The sequence below is a fragment of the Pleurodeles waltl genome, chromosome 1_1 (genome assembly GCF_031143425.1).
Source record: "Pleurodeles waltl isolate 20211129_DDA chromosome 1_1, aPleWal1.hap1.20221129, whole genome shotgun sequence".
Classification (NCBI taxonomy): domain Eukaryota; kingdom Metazoa; phylum Chordata; class Amphibia; order Caudata; family Salamandridae; genus Pleurodeles; species Pleurodeles waltl.
This window is the reverse complement of record NC_090436.1, coordinates 981,296,803-981,314,306: the sequence shown is the minus strand read 5'-3', so window position 1 is coordinate 981,314,306 and position 17,504 is coordinate 981,296,803. Positions and strand designations below refer to the sequence as shown.

The 17,504-nt window shown below is 43.9% G+C and overlaps 2 protein-coding genes across 2 annotated transcripts; both read left to right on the top strand.

Moving 5' to 3' along the window:
* The first annotated feature begins 2,298 nt into the window (after positions 1–2,298).
* Positions 2,299–13,342, top strand: PYURF (PIGY upstream open reading frame). Its single transcript, XM_069244716.1, has 2 exons — positions 2,299–2,519; positions 13,201–13,342. The coding sequence occupies exons 1-2, from the start codon at positions 2,299–2,301 to the stop codon at positions 13,340–13,342; spliced, it is 363 nt and encodes a 120-aa protein (XP_069100817.1).
* PIGY (phosphatidylinositol glycan anchor biosynthesis class Y) lies at positions 13,283–13,743 on the top strand. The gene has a single exon (XM_069230255.1). It carries the CDS (start codon positions 13,423–13,425, stop codon positions 13,636–13,638), a length of 216 nt encoding a protein of 71 aa, XP_069086356.1. The 5' UTR covers positions 13,283–13,422; the 3' UTR covers positions 13,639–13,743.
* Positions 13,744–17,504: the final 3,761 nt, after the last annotated feature.

The window sequence follows — 17,504 nt, the reverse complement described above, 5'->3', positions numbered from 1 at the left end:
TCACTTAAGAGGTCAATGGCCGCGATGTTCGTGATGGTGATGGTGCTGGTATGTTTGGAGAATCCTGTTTGAATCGTTGGAATTATTTCCTTTTCGGTAGCCCATGCCAGCAGATGATCCAGTAACAGGCCTTCAAAGTACTTTGCGTTGTTGTTAATTAAGGCAATCAGACGATAGTTATCGGGGAGCGACCTGTCTCCTGTTTTATAGATGGGAGAGATTATGGACCCCTTCCAGGACTGCAGGATCGTTCCTGTCAGACCTATTTCCAGGCAGAGGGGTTCAAGAATCTTTTCCCAGAAGGGTCTATTGTGCTTGAAGACTGCAGGCGGGAGGCTATTTGGTCCCAGGGCGCCATCTCTTGGGCCCTTGGCTAGCTGGTTATGTATAGTGACAGAATCGGTGAGTAATGAATGGGTAGTCTATGGTGCAGGCCTTTGTGGAGGAAGACTTCTTGGTGTGATCATGCTTTGTGTGTCCATGCTAACTGATATTGGTCCGTTGAAATGCAGTCCGAGATATTTGGCCCAGACAGCTTCTGGTATAAGTGCTGTAATGGCACCATGGTATGGGGGTGTGAGGTTGCATATTGTGCGCCAGAAGCATACGCTGTTGTTGCTCCTTGCATCCGAATGTGGCCTGGCCCACAAGTTTTCATTGCTGCTCCTATTGATTGCCCATTTTAGCTTTTTCAGTTCCTGTTTGTGGTGCCTTAGGTTTGTCAGAAGTTCTGAATTACCTGGGCTGCCACAGAGTCGTCTTATGCTGGAGTTGATTTTTCTCTTTGCATCTCGCAGTGCTGTCCTGTGGGCTTGCGCCAGGTGAGTTGCTGCTGCAGGAGGTGGTGATCGCCTGTTGGTAATTGGTACCGCAAACATTCAGCTGAGCCTAGTTGTGAGTTCCCATTTCTGCACTTCCCTCACAGACCCCTACGTCAGATCCATGGGATCAGGGTACCTCTACCATGACCCCTTCTATCAATTTTCAGTTTTACTTTTTCACCCCTGGACCGAGTGCCAATACACACAATGGCGGCGGCAACTTTCCTCTCTGGTTGCAGACAGCCAATCATGGCACTGCTTATGGGTTGTGGATCCACAGTGGATCCCCATCTCTTGACATACATATAAACAACGTTTTTCTTTCATAACTCCAAAAATACTGAACAGATTTACCCCAAAGTACAAAAAGGGCTCTTTCTGGACCAAGAACTACCTTTCTGCCAAATTTGGTCTAATTTGTTTCACGCACTCTGGCTGTAGTCATGTCTAAAATCTCTATGGGAAACTGCATTTGGAAAACGAGTTTGGGACCCTCCCTTTTTCTCTGCCCCCATGTGATAAATCAGCCCAAAACTTTCCAGACAGCAGCTGAAGTGAGTGGCAAACTAGTTTTGAAAATTTCGTGAAGATTCGTCAAACCAAAACAACAAATATTTTACCTGTGGAAAGTAGGTCCTATCTATAACTACCTACTGACAACCGCCAGTAGGTAATGTATGGTTAGCAGCAGCTTCAGGGCAATCTTTTGACTATGCCAACTATGACGTTCACAGAGGATACTCTCTCGCTGGAAGTTCACAAATGCGAAATTGTCAAGACATGCGCCAGGGGTTGCCACCTTTCTGAGAGGAAATACCAGCCATGTCGTTTGATGCTCTGGCTAATGGATGAAAATTAAATAACAGTTTCTGCAAAATCCTCAGTATTATTTTTAAAAATGGCAATTCAGTCTCTGTTTACCTTAGACATCAAATATTATTAGGTTAGCTAGCTCTATCAAATACTTTTGAAGTGCTTCCAGCTTCTGTTTGTTCCCTTGAGCTTGTATTTCAAAGATGAGCAATTCAAATACCAGAATTTTGCGATGTTCTTATTTTTTTTACTGGTAATATAAAGCCGCCAAGCCGGTATCATATAACCCAGGAATGCCAAGCCACAAACAAAATACTATATCCACAAATACACAGACACACTATGAAATGTATGTTTTTTCTCGTACCTCACCACTGCAGTCTCCAATCGCGACTGGACTGTGGGGGTTTGAGGGCTCATCTACCCGGGTTTGGAAGATTGGCACAGAAAACATGACAGAAATAAGAACGAAGAATGAAAGCTACAGTAAATAAATGTAGCTCTCCCGCCCCCTACTGGCTCGCGGGGGAACTAAATTGAAAGCAATGCAGGGAAGAGGAGGGCTGCTTTCTCTAGTGCACAGGAAGCAGACAGCCTGGCCCACCCCATCCCGGAAGCATTGCATGTGGAAGCTGTGTGCGTGATCGTCCTCTGCTGGTAGACCATGCAGGGTCTGGGCCTGGGCCTGTGCAGGGGTGTGCTTGTCGCTGCTGCTCGGTACCGTAGCCTCCAGAACGCCCATCTCCTCTCTGTTGCCACCCCGCACGTCGCAGCACCACGTAGAGCAGTATCCGGTGCCTCCAAGGACACCGGCGAGAGGCAAAAGGGGTTCGACCTCTCCCTGCTGGATTTCCTTGTCTGCCCTCTGTCAAGGAAGCCGCTAAGGTAAACGTGTCTCCTGCTCTTCTTAAGTGCATGTATCTTCTTATTCACATCCCAGTCGTCGTTGTCCGACACTTGGTTGACATTGGGCTACTATTTGTTCTTTCTTCAGTGTTTAGGAAAGTTAGGAAGGTTTGGACCAGGGGTAATACTATTGTTTTTTCCCCGAGATAATGGAGAACGTTTCAATTTGTGTTTTTACGATGTGGGTTACATTAAATTGTCTTAATGCTTTTAATAAATTATATAAAAAATGCAGTTTCGGGATATTTGACCTTTCTGTAATAATCGGTCAGGCGATACATGCCTAAACATGGCTTCTAATGTTTCTGTTGCTGTATAAACAGAGCATCTGCGATGCTATGCAGTTTGGCTAAAGTAACAAAACACAAAAAAACACAAAACACGAAGAAATTAACGCAGCTGCCCACAAAATGGCCTGAGTGTTTTATTTTTCCTTTTGAAGTTACTGATCCGAGTTGGATCTTTAAGTGGAAGAATCGGGCGGGGGTCGGTGGGGCGAATGGCGAAGAACATGGGGAATAATGGAGGAGAACGACAAAGCAACACGAGCAGAACGCACAGTTGCACGGGAGGGGTTGCAAAAGCAACAGGAGGAAGGGTTACAAAAGCAAAAGGGGGGGGGGCGAGAGTAAAAGCAACACCGGGGTTGCGTTAAAGAAACAAGGGCACGGTTGGGGGGCGCAATGGAGAGACGCTGGAGAGTGAATATGGTAGGAGGGTAGGGAGAAGCAGTCGAGCAAGTGATGGGAGAGAGACTTCCACTATGGAGGCTGCTTGAAACATGCTTTCCTATGAGCGCTTCATACAAAAGAAAAAAAGCAATGTTTGAAAAGAAAGCAGTGAAAACAGCGGTGACAGATAATCAAAGGGGCTGTAATGAGGCCATTCTCCATGGGAGGGCAAATGCAAGATTGACAAGCTGGGACACAAGAAGTAGGCAAATGAGTGACGGGGAAAGGCAGCCAGTGGCAAGCAGCGGGCTGATTCCAAGCTCCTATCTTTTTGGTGAGCCACAACAAAGACAGCACATGTACTGTCTAGTAGAATCGACCTAGAAGGAGATGTACCCATGCAGATAAAATCACTGCACCTCCTGGTAACAGTACATTGTGGGAAGGGGGGCGGGGGGCGCGCATATGACCGGAAGATACGTGTTTCATGAACTAAGTCTTGGCATACAAGTTGCTGCCAACAGTGCCTTTTTAACTGAGCTTTCATCTTTCCATATCCCTTGCATTGATATATATATATATACACACACGCGCACACACACAGCCAAGGCAGATCTGAGCCATTTTAAATTACAACATCTGATTTTGGGTGTGTCATAAATTAAACACACCTACCTTTGAACATCACATGAAGTATAACGGGCCTCTGATTTACTTATGTTTGGGAGAGAGGGAATTTATTATTGCAGTATCTTGATGTATTTAAACCATAAATGCAAATAAATTACCACATAGTGTGCTTTATATTGAAATATGGGTACTGGGTTCGAGGCAAGACATCCTCTATTTATTACAGCAGCTTAGTTGTGAAATGAAACTTCACAGATTTTGAAGGGGTGCAAGCCAACGTGACGAAAATTTTGGCCTCAGCGACACCCTGGTTGTTCCTTTTAATACTCCTGTGGAATCTTGAAAAACGTTCTTAAAAAGTTGTACATCATATTAGGAATGCCGCCATTGTGCATGTGCTTTTGTCGGAGGTGTTTCTGCTCCCCTAGATAAGCTCATCCATGGCATCTAAGATCTCAGGAGTTAGTTGACAGTGATGGTTTAGAGTCGCAGCTGCTATTTTCTAGAGCGTTATATGCTGCTGACTAGCGGCTCCAGATAGTTTACCGAGGTCCAATTTAAGTTCCCATGGTGATTTTTGCTCTGGGGATGGTTTTTGGAAAAAAGCATTTTAACATTTTCAGAAAGGTTTATAACTATTGACAAGGCTTTTTAATTACTGTTGACGATCCAGTTTACAATCCAATTAGTTGTAAACGCCATGATTGTCTTTAGCCATGTGCAGCTCTCCAGTGCCTTTTGCTAGGTGTACCCTTTAGAAATAGCATGTACGTACATACAGTCAACACATAATTTTGGCTAGTGATCATTCTAAAGTTGCATTTCTTGCAGCTGCACTCACTTTCCACCAAAGTTTATTAGATGGCATTTTCTGATGATGATGATGAACCCACAAAACATGGTTTAAAGAGCTTAAGAAGACAATGGTATAGCATTAGGAGTTCTGATGTGGTCTGATATACTATACAGGGTGCTCTTTGCGTATTAAATAATGTTTGGAAATGGATGGGTGATGAGTACTGGGTAAATGTGGTCTTTGTTTAAAGCCATAGAAATTTCCAGCTGAAGTTTCTCTAGCAAGGGTGTTAATGGAACTGGAATAGCATTCCTTTTTAGGGCTCGCCTACCAGCCAGCTTTTGGTGCCTGATTGCGAAAGACCTCCCCTGGACAATCCCAAAAATGTACAGTGCGCTTAGAACCCCCTGTTGCTTCCATTGGCTGGCTTTGAAACTCATATTTCCTTGCTTCTTTTTCAATGGCCTTCCTTCCTCTTCTTGTGTTTGCCTCTCCCCTGAGTCATAGAATCTACCATGTTTTTGATTTGTTGATATGTATCATTCTACTGCTTTTAGAGAGCTACTTTTCGATATTAGTAAACACGCTGTGACAGTGCATGTGTTTACCAGCTTTGTCCTTCATGTTCTTCCCCCACCCTGCCAAATAACTGCCGATATGCTGTTTCTTTCTCCCTTGTGTACTGCTCTCTCTTATGTGCTTCTTCCCCATACACTGTGTTGCGTTCAGAATGTGTGATGCTTTTCTCTCTTTTGTCCCTTTCCCTCCTTCCAGCTTTATTTTCATTTGAATGCCCCATCCACAATCCGTTGCTTTCCCCTCACCAGCTCCTCCATTTATCGCAAGCTCCTGAAGTCCTTTTCACATTGTTTGTTTAGTGTTTTACATTTCTCGTAGTGCCTGGCAGCCCCCCATTCGCTGCCGGACTGCTCCACTCGCTGGGATGCTGTATACTATTGGCAAAGCCAATAGACCCCAAAGATGACACCTGACGTCTTTGCCAATGTTTAAGTTTGTTAATTTATGCTAGGTTTGAAAGATTGGAAGGTTAAAACTTTGTTCCCAGTTTGCTTACTAGTTCCACAACCTGTCCCCGCCCGGTAAGTTCACCAATGGTCAGGCTATTATAATGCCAAGGACTACACAACTGTGGTTTCTGCATTTCAGGTATCTAAATTACTTTAGAAAGAGCTAATTGGTAATCATCCAGGAATGTCTACGTAAAGCTGTGCCACATGACACTTCAGATTTTACAGTCATTTTTAACCTGAAATTGAATTTGTCCTGTCAGCGTACAGTTCGAACGGTGGACTGTATTTGACTAGGCTTGCTATTTGTGTGCAGAAATAAAATAAGGATGAATGAGACAAAGAGCAGTGTAGGACCACGTTTGGTAGCCTAATTGTGTCAGAGACAAGATCCTTTGTATTGATGTTGTAATTTTCTTCACTTTGCATTGTCAGATAGGAACGGTTTAACTGGGAAAAGGACTACATTTTTACTTTTTTTTTTTTTTTTCTTTTTCTTTTTTTTTTTTTTTAGACCAGGCTCCTGCACAACTTAGTTTATTGTGCCAAAATGCAGTAAAGCGGCCCAGACTTATTTTTCTATTTGAAGTGCACCTTTAAGCCCCAAAGGATGTTATTTGCTTGTAGGTGACTTTGAAGTCTATGATTGTGGTAGATTGGCCATGGATCAAAAGTTGGAGAGTACTTTTGGATTATTGTCACTTTTCCATTTTTTTTCTTCTTCTCTTTTTGAAGTTTGACAGTTCTGGTGTTTTTTTTGAATTGGTAATGACATTTCTGCTATTTGTTTACAATTGAGTGTTGACATTATTGGCGGGGGTTGGCTTTGAACAGTTGTGGCTGATGGTAGATGGTCTGGATTGCTAATACGGTCATAAGTGCAGCCATGTGTTTGACCTCGGTTTGAAAAAGAGAAGCAACTTCTTTAATTGAGTGGACTGGGGAATCTTTGGGATCTGTTAGTGGACTTTTCTTGTGTGCTCGTTTGTTTTGCTGTGGATGTTGTCATTTTAAACTACAGTTTGCTTATAAATAGTGTAAAGGCAGATGCATTGTGTTTCATTTTATAGTTTTTTGTCTTGTCAACTGAAAAATTCGCCGTTGGTGTTATTTCAAGAGCCTCTCTTTCTCCAAATAATTTCCCTATCCTTGCTTCTCTTTTAATTCGGTCAAGATTCAAGTTAACCTGTTTTCCTATAGGGTTTTGTTGGCGAGCTCTTTCCTTTTTAACCCCTTAGCTGCTGGGCCTTTTCCCCCCCAGTGCTGAGCCCTTTTTTGGCTATTTGGGGTAGTTCGCGCTAGGGCTTCATAACTTTTTGTCCACTTAAGCTAACCACGCCAAATTTGCGTCCTTTTTTTCCAACATCCTAGGGATTCTAATGGTACCCAGAGTTTGTGGTTTCCCCTGGAGGAGACCAAGAAAATAGCCAAAATACAGTGAAAATTTTGTTTTTTCCAAAAAAATGGGAAAAAAGGGCTGCCGAAGAAGGCTTGTGGTTTTTTCCCTGAAAATGCCATCAACAAAGGGTTTCTGGTGCTGAAATCACTATCTTCCCACCTTTCAGGAACGGGCAGACTTGAATCATAAAACCACATTTTTCAACACAAATTTGGCATTTTACTGGGACATACCCCATTTTTACTATATTTGGTGCTTTCAGCCTCCTTCCAGTTAGTGACAGGAATGGGTGTGAAACCAATGCTGAATCCCGGAATGCTAAACATTTCTGAAAACTAGACAAAATTCTGAATTCAGCAAGGGGTCATTTGTGTAGATCCTACAAGGTTTTCCTACAGAAAATAACAGCTGAAATAAAAAAATATTGAAATTGAGCTGAAAACAGCCATTTTTCTTTATGTTTTACTCTGTAACTTTTTCCTGCGATGTCAGATTTCTGAAAGCAATATACCGTTTTGTCTGCTGGACTCTTCTGGTTGCGGGGATATAAAGGGCTTGTAGGTTCATCAAGAACCCTAGGTACCCAGAGCCAATAAATGAGCTGCACCCTGCAGTTGCTTTTCATTCTATCCTGGGTATACAGCAATTCATTTGCTGAAATATGAAGAGTGAAAAAGAGGTATCAAGAAAACCTTTGCATTTCCAAAATGGGATCAAGATAAGGTTTTGAGGAGCAGTGGTTATTTGCACATCGCTGAATTCCGAGGTGCCCATACTAGCATGTGAATTGCAGGGCATTTCTCAAATAGACGTCTTTTTTACACACTCTCTTATATTTGGAAGGAAAAAATGTAGAGAAAAATAAGGGGCAATAACACTTGTTTTGCTATTCTATGTTCCCCCAAGTCTCCCGATAAAAATGATACCTCACTTGTGTGGGTAGGCCTAGTGCCCGCGACAGGAAATGCCCCAAAACACAACATGGACACATACAAATTTTTGGAAGAAAACAGAGGTGTTTTTTGCGAAGTGCCTACCTGTAGATTTTGGCCTCTAGCTCAGCCGGCACCTAGGGAAACCTACCAAACCTGTGCATTTCTGAAAACTAGAGACCTAGGGAAATCCAATGAGGGGTCACTTGCGGGGCTCGGACCAGGTTCTGTTACCCAGAATCCTTTGCAAACCTCAAAAAGTGGCTAAAAAAACAAGTTTTCCTCACATTTCGGTGACAGAAAGTTCTGGAATCTGAGAGGAGCCACAAATTTCCTTCCACCCAGCGTTCCCCCAAGTCTCCCGATAAAAATGATACCTCACTTGTGTGGGTAGGCCTAGCGCCTGCGACAGGAAACGCCCCAAAGCGCAACGTGGACACATACACATTTTTGGAAGAAAACAGAGATGTTTTTTGCGAAGTGCCTACCTGTAGATTTTGGCCTCTAGCTCAGCCGGCACCTAGGGAAACCTACCAAACCTGTGCATTTCTGAAAACTAGAGACCTAGGGGAATCCAAGGAGGGATGACTTGCGGGGCTCGGACCAGGTTCTGTTACCCAGAATCCTTTGCAAACCTCAAAAAGTGGCTAAAAAAACACATGTTCCTCACATTTCTGTGGCAGAAAGTTCTGGAATCTGAGAGGAGCCACAAATTTCCTTCCACCCAGCGTTCCCCCACGTCTCCTGATAAAAATGATACCTCACTTGTGTGGGTAGGCCTAGCGCCCGCGACAGGAAATGCCCCAAAACACAACGTGGACACATCACATTTTTTCATAGAAAACAGTGCCTACCTGTGGATTTTGGCCTCTAGCTCAGCCGGCACCTGGGGAAACCTAGCAAACCAGCACATTTTTGAAAACTAGAAACCCAGGGGAATCCAAGATGAGGTGACTTGTGGGGCTCGGACCAGGTTCTGTTACCCAGAATCCTTTGCAAACCTCAAAATGTGACTAAAATAACACGTTTTCCTCACATTTCGGTGACAGAAAGTTCTGGAATCTGAGAGGAGCCACAAATTTCCTTCCACTCAGCGTTCCCCCAAGTCTCCCGATAAATATGATACCTCACTTGTGTGGTTAGGCCTGGTGCCTGCGACAGGAATAGATCACACAACGGTCAATGTTGGTCCTTACGTGAGGCAGCTGTTGACCCTGGGGTGATCCATTCCTGACACAGGCACTAGGTGTAGGCACTCAAGTGGGGTAGTGTTTTTATCAGGACAGGTGAGGAGTCACTGGGTGGTAGGAATGTTGTGGATCCCAGCATATTCCTGTAGTTTGTGTGACAGAAATGCGAGAAAAATTGAGTTTTTTTCAACATTTCATCTTTGCAGGGTATTCTGGGTAAGAAAACTTTGGGGAATCCACACATCACACCTCTGTGGACTCCCCCGAATGTCTAGTTTACAGAAATGTTTGGGTTAAGTGTGTTTCTCTATATGGCCGCCGAATCCAGGACCAAAAACACAGGTGCCTGCCTTACAAAACCAGTTTGTTTTGCCATAGACAATTTTGAGGTCTCCACAATATGATTTGGGTGGTGGAATTTGGGGCTGAACTAAATTGGGGAGCTCCCAAGAGAGCACTCTCTCTCTGCTTGCCGCCGCATTCACCTGCTCTCTGGGTTGGCCTAACCCACTATTACCCAGTTGCACGAACAGCTTGCGAAGGGACAGCAGGACTGTCCTCATCACCTCCCTCATAATGTACTGGAAGAGGAGTTATCGAATGGGACTCCTCTGACTGAAAAATCACTCCCAGAGTCTGCGCCATTGTCCTATCCCTCAGATGCTGTCTCAGTATCTGATGTCTCAGTCTCTGATCCTATGTCAGAGCGGTCCTCTATAACCCGAGTGCAGGCAGCAGTCATCCATCAAAATGCCATCTCTGCTATTGGCTAAACTGTTGCTCTAAAAAACTAGCCTACGTAGACAGTCACAAAATCGATGGTGTGTGTGAGATACGTGCAACAGTAGAGGCCACCTTACCTGCGCTTCTTCCCTCAATCAGCACGTACTTTCAAGACACTCAAAAAACACCTTGACACATACCATTCGTCACAGTCTTTAGCACCTCCTGCGCCCAGTCCAACAATCATTATTGGTGCTCCCACTCCCTCCTCCTCGGATTCCCTCATTACCACCCAGCAAAAGTGCCCTTCATCTCTCCATAGACTTTACTAATGTACTCAGCTATTTACATAAAATACAGATTTGCTCTTTGCAGTAGGCATATAAACCATCTGCGCTTTTTTATGGCACTAAAACTGCCACTAGACAAGTCGGAGCCTTTTCCCCCCAGGGAAACTACACACATATTGACAAAAGTGATATATATATGACAGCCAACCACCTGAAACTCAACTCAAGCAAAACCGAAATAATCCTCTTTGGCCCACACAAAAACACCTGGGACCCCTCATGGTGGCCCACCACGCTAGGCCCTGCACCCACCCCCGCCAACCATGCACGCAACCTCAGCATCATCCTAGACTCCTCCCTCTCGATGACCCAACAAATCAACGCTCTTACCTCCTCATGCTTCAACACACTCCGTATACTGAAAAACATTCAAATGGATCCCCACAGAGACCAGAAAAACTGTCACTCACGCACTCATCAGCAGCAGGCTTGATTACGGAAACGCCCTCTACGCCGGCACCACTCTAAAACTCAAGCGCAAACTACACGCATCCAGAACTCAGCAGCACGACTCATCCTCAACCTCCGCGGACACGAAAACATCTCTCCACACCTCAAATCCCTCCACTGGCTCCCCATTGACAAAAGGATCACCTTCAAGATCCTCATCCTCGCACACAAATCACTCCACAACACAGGCCCTGCCTACCTCAACGAGAGTCACCTTCCACACCCCCACACGAAACGTCCGCTCAGCTGACCTCTCTCTCGCCTCTGTCCCCCGCATCAAACACACCACCACCGGGGGCAGATCCTTCTCCTACCTTGCACCCAAAACCTGGAACGCCCTCACAACCCACCTTCGCAAGACCCAAAACCTACTTCTTTTCAGGAAGGGCCTCAAAACCTGGCTTTTCGAACAGTGAACCTCCCAGCCCCTTTCCCTCCCCTGTCACCCCCCCAGCGCCTTGAGACCCTCACGGGTGAGTAGCGCGCTTTATAAATCTCTTTGATTGATATAGATCTACCTCTATATATATATATATATATATATATATATATATATCTACATAGATATATCTATAGATATATCCATGTACCTAGATATATCTATCTACATAGATATATATAGATCTATATCTACATCTATTTTTTTTTAGTTGTTGTACGGTTTCCTTGGGGGCCAAAATGGCCCCCAGGGAAACCCTACAACATCTATAAAAAAAATATTGCCCCCACAGGGGGTCACCCTGCCCACGGGCGACCCCCTGTCATTTTATTTTATTTGTATTTATTCTTTTTTTTGAAAAATAAAAAATCCCCTGGGGGGGGGGGGGGCAGGAGGGCACCTACCTTTTTATTTTTTTTAGAAAAATTATGCCGGGGGTGGGTGGGGCGGCCCGTTTTCCGGGGGGGCCGCCCCCCCAAAGTGAAATCCCTGGTGTCTAGTGGTGTTTCCTGGCCCCCGATCGCAGCTGTGCTGAGGTCGGGGGCCAGGAAACACTTTCAGAAGGCCTCGTAAGAAAGGGGAGACTCTCCCCTTTCTTACGAGGCCTTTTCAAAGTGTTTCCTGGCCCCCCGATCGCAGCACAGCTGCGACCGGGGGCCAGGAAACACTTTCAGGAAGGCCTCGTAAGAAAGGGGAGTGTCTCCCCTTTCTCACGAGGCCTTCCTGAAAGTGTTTCCTAACCCCCGATCGCAGCTGTGCTGCGATCGGGGGCCAGGAAACACTTTCAGGAAGGCCTCGTAAGAAAGGGGAGACTCTCCCCTTTCTTACGAGGCCTTCCCGAACATGGGAAAGGCCGTTTTCCCCCATCAAAGCAGGAAGCGGCCGCAAGGCTGCTTCCTGCTTTGATGGGAAAACACCTTTGAAACGTCAGCGCGCCTCGCGGTGCGCTGACGTCACAAAGGGGCAGGTGGGGGGGGCGGGGGGGAGACACGGAAGCTTCCGTGTCTCCCGGGGGGAGATAAAAAAAAATAAAAAAATCCTCGGGTGCGACGCACCAGAGGATTTATTAATACCCTTCCTGGTTTCGGCCACTGGTCGTGACCCGCACCAGGGAGGGTGTGTGGGCGTCGGCCAGTGGCCGACGCCCGCACCTAAGAGGTTAAAGTGCTTAGAGGTATTTGAGGTTGTGTATGGTATATTGTTTTATATTAGGGTGTTCGCTTGCTAGTTGGGTCTAATTAAATAAGTGGTTATCCCAGAGCTAGAGGGTTATTGCGATGCTCGCGTCTGGAAAGTTGCGTTTGAAGAGAAGTCTTTTGCCTGCCTTGGTAGTAGCATCAATGATTTGTGTGGAACCTGCGATGACACTGGAGACTACCTGTGCTCCATATTACCTTGACATTAAGCCCCAGGCTAAAAAGTTGGAACCTTTAAACCTTTTAAAACTAATTTTGTACACTCTCAGAAGTCCAAAGCAAAGTATCTTTTGCGAGATCATAAAATTTAAGTGATCCTTTGTGTCTGGTCACACGCACACACTTGTTATTGTACGATTGAACTCTTTACCAAAGGCCTTGTAAATAGGCTTAAGAAGGAAGTCAGAGGCCCCCCTTTTCCCAGTCTAAAGTTTCTTTCTCATGCCTGGTGTTCGTCCTTTGTTTTGTGTTCCATGGCCATAGAGGTGAGGATGTTAAAATCTCTGGATCCTTACTTTTTAATTTATATAGTTTTAGAGTAAATGTATTTTCTTATGCATGCAACATAACCGTGCTACGTCGAATTGACACAGCTCCTTTTTCTAGTTAGATATGACTCTGACAATATTTAGCCACTGTCTCAGAATAGGCTGCTATAGAAAAGCTTAGGTTGTGATAGCATAGGCCTGAAATACTCACACTTGTGTTTTTCACTTATTAAAAATGAAATGCTTTGAATAGTGTTTTAAATTGGTAGGATTTATCAGCGCTTTGAAAGGAGATAATGTAGTTGCCATTCTCTGCTTCCCCTGATGAAACTCTTTACGATATTTGCAACTGTTTTATGTCTCATCAGATATGAAGAGGCCACCAATGAACTAATCAACGAGGACCTGGGCATTGCATATCCCATAATAGATGGAATTCCCAACATGATCCCGCAGGATGCAAGGATGATCCAGAGAGAGACAACAGGCCCGGAAGTCAAGCAAACATAGGGTGATCTCTCGTGACTGCGCAGTCCACAAAGACTATATATAATAGTATAGGAGAGCAGCTTCCTATAAAGAAAACCACCATGTTTCTGTCTCTACCGACCTTAACAGTGCTCGTCCCGCTACTGTCCCTAGCTGGGCTTTTTTATTCTGCCTCTGTGGACGAAGACTTTCCCCGCGGATGCACAAGCATGTCAAGCCTGTGTTTCTACAGCCTGCTTCTTCCCATCACCATCCCTATTTATGTATTCTTCCATCTCTGGACTTGGATGGGCATTAAACTCTTTAGGCACAATTAGATGCCTCCCTCGTAACCCATTGAGTATAAAGAAATTAAGATATGGACATATCACCTTTGCATTTGTATTAACCTTTGCTTCCTACTATAAAATTTTTCCCGGGAATATCGTGAAATGAGGCTGTTTATTTAATATCTAAAACTCTGCAATTAGCAGTGCTGCAGACATCTGGTTAGCCTGCAGTGTAAGCATAACTTTTTTGTAATAAGTGCAAATAAAACTGTACCATGTTCTCATAACTTTGTGTAAAGGGCTAAAGGTGCAGTCTTGGCATGAACATATACACTTTTGTAGCTTTCCCTAGACTAGTCACGTGTCTTGGCACCCAGGTTGCACAATCAATATTGATTTAACCACTATATTATTTAGCCAATTTTTGTTCTTTCTTAATTTACATATTTGAATATATTAATGTTATTTTTCATATATCAGTGTGAAGACTGAGATCAACAGTTATATATAGCTCTTTATTTCCAGGTTGATGCGTGGTACATTACAGGAGCAGTGTTGGAACAGCCCTCCTTCCTCAACCGCCGCCTAACTGAACCCCTCCGTCTTGTGTCGTAGATCAGTTTGCTACTCGCTTTAAACAAACTCGCATGCCGTAAATTATGTACTCTTCCATCCTCAAGTTGGACAGCACCATTCAATACCTTCACAATTTTCATAGGTTGTGATCATCTAGCCTTTCCTTTATTTAGTAACCCATGATTTTTCACACGCACATACTGTCCAACCACCAACCTCGGCATAGTTTTTCCGTTGTTGATTTTTTAACACGCTATTTTGATGCTCTTGCACCCGTTCTTTCACAGAACTAAAATCTAACCCATCTGAACTTCCTTGTTTTCTGTTCTTCAACCACCAAGGAATTAACTTAGAAGATGGTTTCACACCTCTCAATAACTCAAAAGGTGTTTTGCCAGTGCCTGAATGTGGTGTAATTCTGTAAGATAACATATTTTGGATGGCCTCCTTCCAGGACAAATTAGATCCCAAAACTAACTGTATAGCTTCCTTGATTACCTTATTAAATCTTTCGACCTGGCCATTACCTTCAGGATGATACAATGATACCCTCACATGATTTGCACCACAACCTTTCAAAAAGGATCTCATGTTATTAGAGGTAAGTTGTACTCTGTTATCCGAAACAATAGTTTCAGGAATACCTTCCCTCGCAAATACATCCTTTATAAAATCAATAACTGTATCAGTAGTTATATTGCCAACCATACGAACTTCTGGCCATTTGGAAAAATAATCAACTAGGACAATGGCATACGCTTCCTTAGCAGGTAAGTTAACAAACTGACCCAAAAAATCAATCGCAACCTTGCGCCACAGGCCATCTGGTAATACAACCATCTCTAGTGGTGCCACTAATGGTTTCACAGACTTATCACTCAATACACATTTACTACACTCTCTTACCCAATGGCCCACTGTACCACCTAACCCAAGCCACCAAAAGATTTCTTTGATCTTCCTCCTGGTACTCGTCCTGCTACCATGGCCTTCATGCTCCAACCTGACAATGGTGTCACGCATACCATAGGGAGGCACAATTTTATCACCGCTTAATATAATGTCATTCGAAACAGACAGTTCCTCTTTAACCTTCCAGTTTGTACTACACTCGCCTCGCAAATTCCGTTCCGATTGCCATTCCTTCAAAATAAATTCCTTCACTTTCAACAAAACCTCATCCATCTGCATTTCTCTCATCCACACACATTCAGATATTCCACCATCCACATTCCCGTTTTGCAGGAACATCACATCCTTATGAGTGAACGCAACATCACACTCACCATCTTCAAACTCTTTACCACTTCCATGAGATAGTGGTAAACGAGAAAATCCATTTGCCACACAATAACTCTTTCCCGGAAGATGCAAAATCTCAGTGATACATTTTGTAATTTCGAATCCAACGTTGCCTACCTAGGAGTAAGGTTCCCTCCCACTCCTGTACTCAAAATGTTAACCAAAGGTTTGTGATCCATACAAATTTTAAATTTGCGCCCCTATATATATATATATATACACACATTCTAAATCGTTGTACAGCCCAAGTAGCGGCTAACAACTTTCTCAATTACAGAATAGTTCCTTTCTGCTTGAGACAAAGTACAAGAGGCATATGCGACCACCCATGCGCCTCCTTTCCTTCCTTGAGACAAAACTGCCCCAATACCATATGCGGAAGCATCCACTGCTATGGTACATTCAGCAGTTTCATCAAACAATTTACGGCAAGACGCATTAACAATTTCTTCCTTTATGGTCGCAAACTCCTTGGTATGTATCTCTTCCCAGCAAAACATCGCATTTTTCCTCAGCAAGGCACGGAGGTTCTCTACTTTGTATGCAAAGTTTTCCACAAAACGATAATATAACTCTGCTAAGCCTAAAAATGATAACAATTGCTCCTTGGTCTGGAGCCTCATTAATAGCTTTGACATGACTAATCTTAGGTCGAATACCATTCTAAGAAATAATATGACCTAAATATGCCACATGGCTCTCACCAAATTTGCACCTCTGATCCTTAACAGTTAGGCCATAGTCTCTCAATGCTTGCAATACTGCTTTTAAATTTCTGTCATGCTCAATTCTGTCATTTCCATATACTAAAATATCATCTTGGAATACCTTTGCACCCTTAACATTTGAAAGTATTTTGGATAACTCCCTCTGGAAAACTGCAGACGCACTAGCCAATCCAAATGGCATCATTTTATACTGGAACATTCCTTCTGGTGTAATAAATGCTGTACAATGTTTAGACTCAGGGTTCAAATGTATCTGATGATACGCACTTGCCAAGCCAATGGTTGAAAATACTGTAGCTTCTCCGATGGATGACATCAGTTCCTCCAAATCCGGCAAGGGAAATGCATCTATCCAAATTGCATCATTGAGTGCCCGCAGGTCAACACACAACCTGAGGTCCCCACTAGATTTTACTGAAATTACAATCGGAGAAACCCAATCCGAGCATTCAGTTGGTTTGATGATATCCTTATCACACAAGTCCTTTAATATTTCCTTCAATTTTCCTCTATAATTTAAGGGAACATTTCTCAATTTCTGCCTTACAGGGATAGCAATCTCCTTTAATACAATTGTATGTTGGAAGTTTTTCATACTCCCCAAACGACTGCTAAACACAGTGGGAAACATCTTCTTTACATCATGATACAAATCATTCTGTAGTGTATCCATATTTACAGTGTACACTGGCGGACTGGCACTAGGGTCCACTTTCAACCCTAATTGACATATATGCGGCCAACCCAAAATTGTTGCCCCACTTTCTGCTACGAGAATTTCTCCTGAACACTTAGGCCCTCATTACAACCCTGGCGATAAATGTCGCTTACCGCCGTGCAGAAGACCGCCAACATACCATTGCGCCCGTGGAATTCCGCTACAGCTATTACGACCCACAGCTTGGAATCCGCCATAATACAGATACCCACACAAGTCCGCCACACAAAAGGTCGGTGATAAATTCGCGATAACAAAACCTACACCGGCACGCCAACAGGAATACCCCCACACTATCCCGACCCACAAATCCACGTGGCGGTCTTTCAACCGCGGTATTCCATTGGCGGTACACACTGCCGCGCTCAAAATACACACACATTTACAAAACACAACCACATTGGACAAATCGAAATACACACACCTGACACACATACACACACCACACCCAATCCAATATAAAACACACCCACATTACCCACAACCCCTTACAATGAAAATGTATGAAGAAGCAGAGAGACAGAAAAGCAAAGACCACACCAGCATACAGAGGCACACAACACCATCACTCATACACCATCCACGCACAA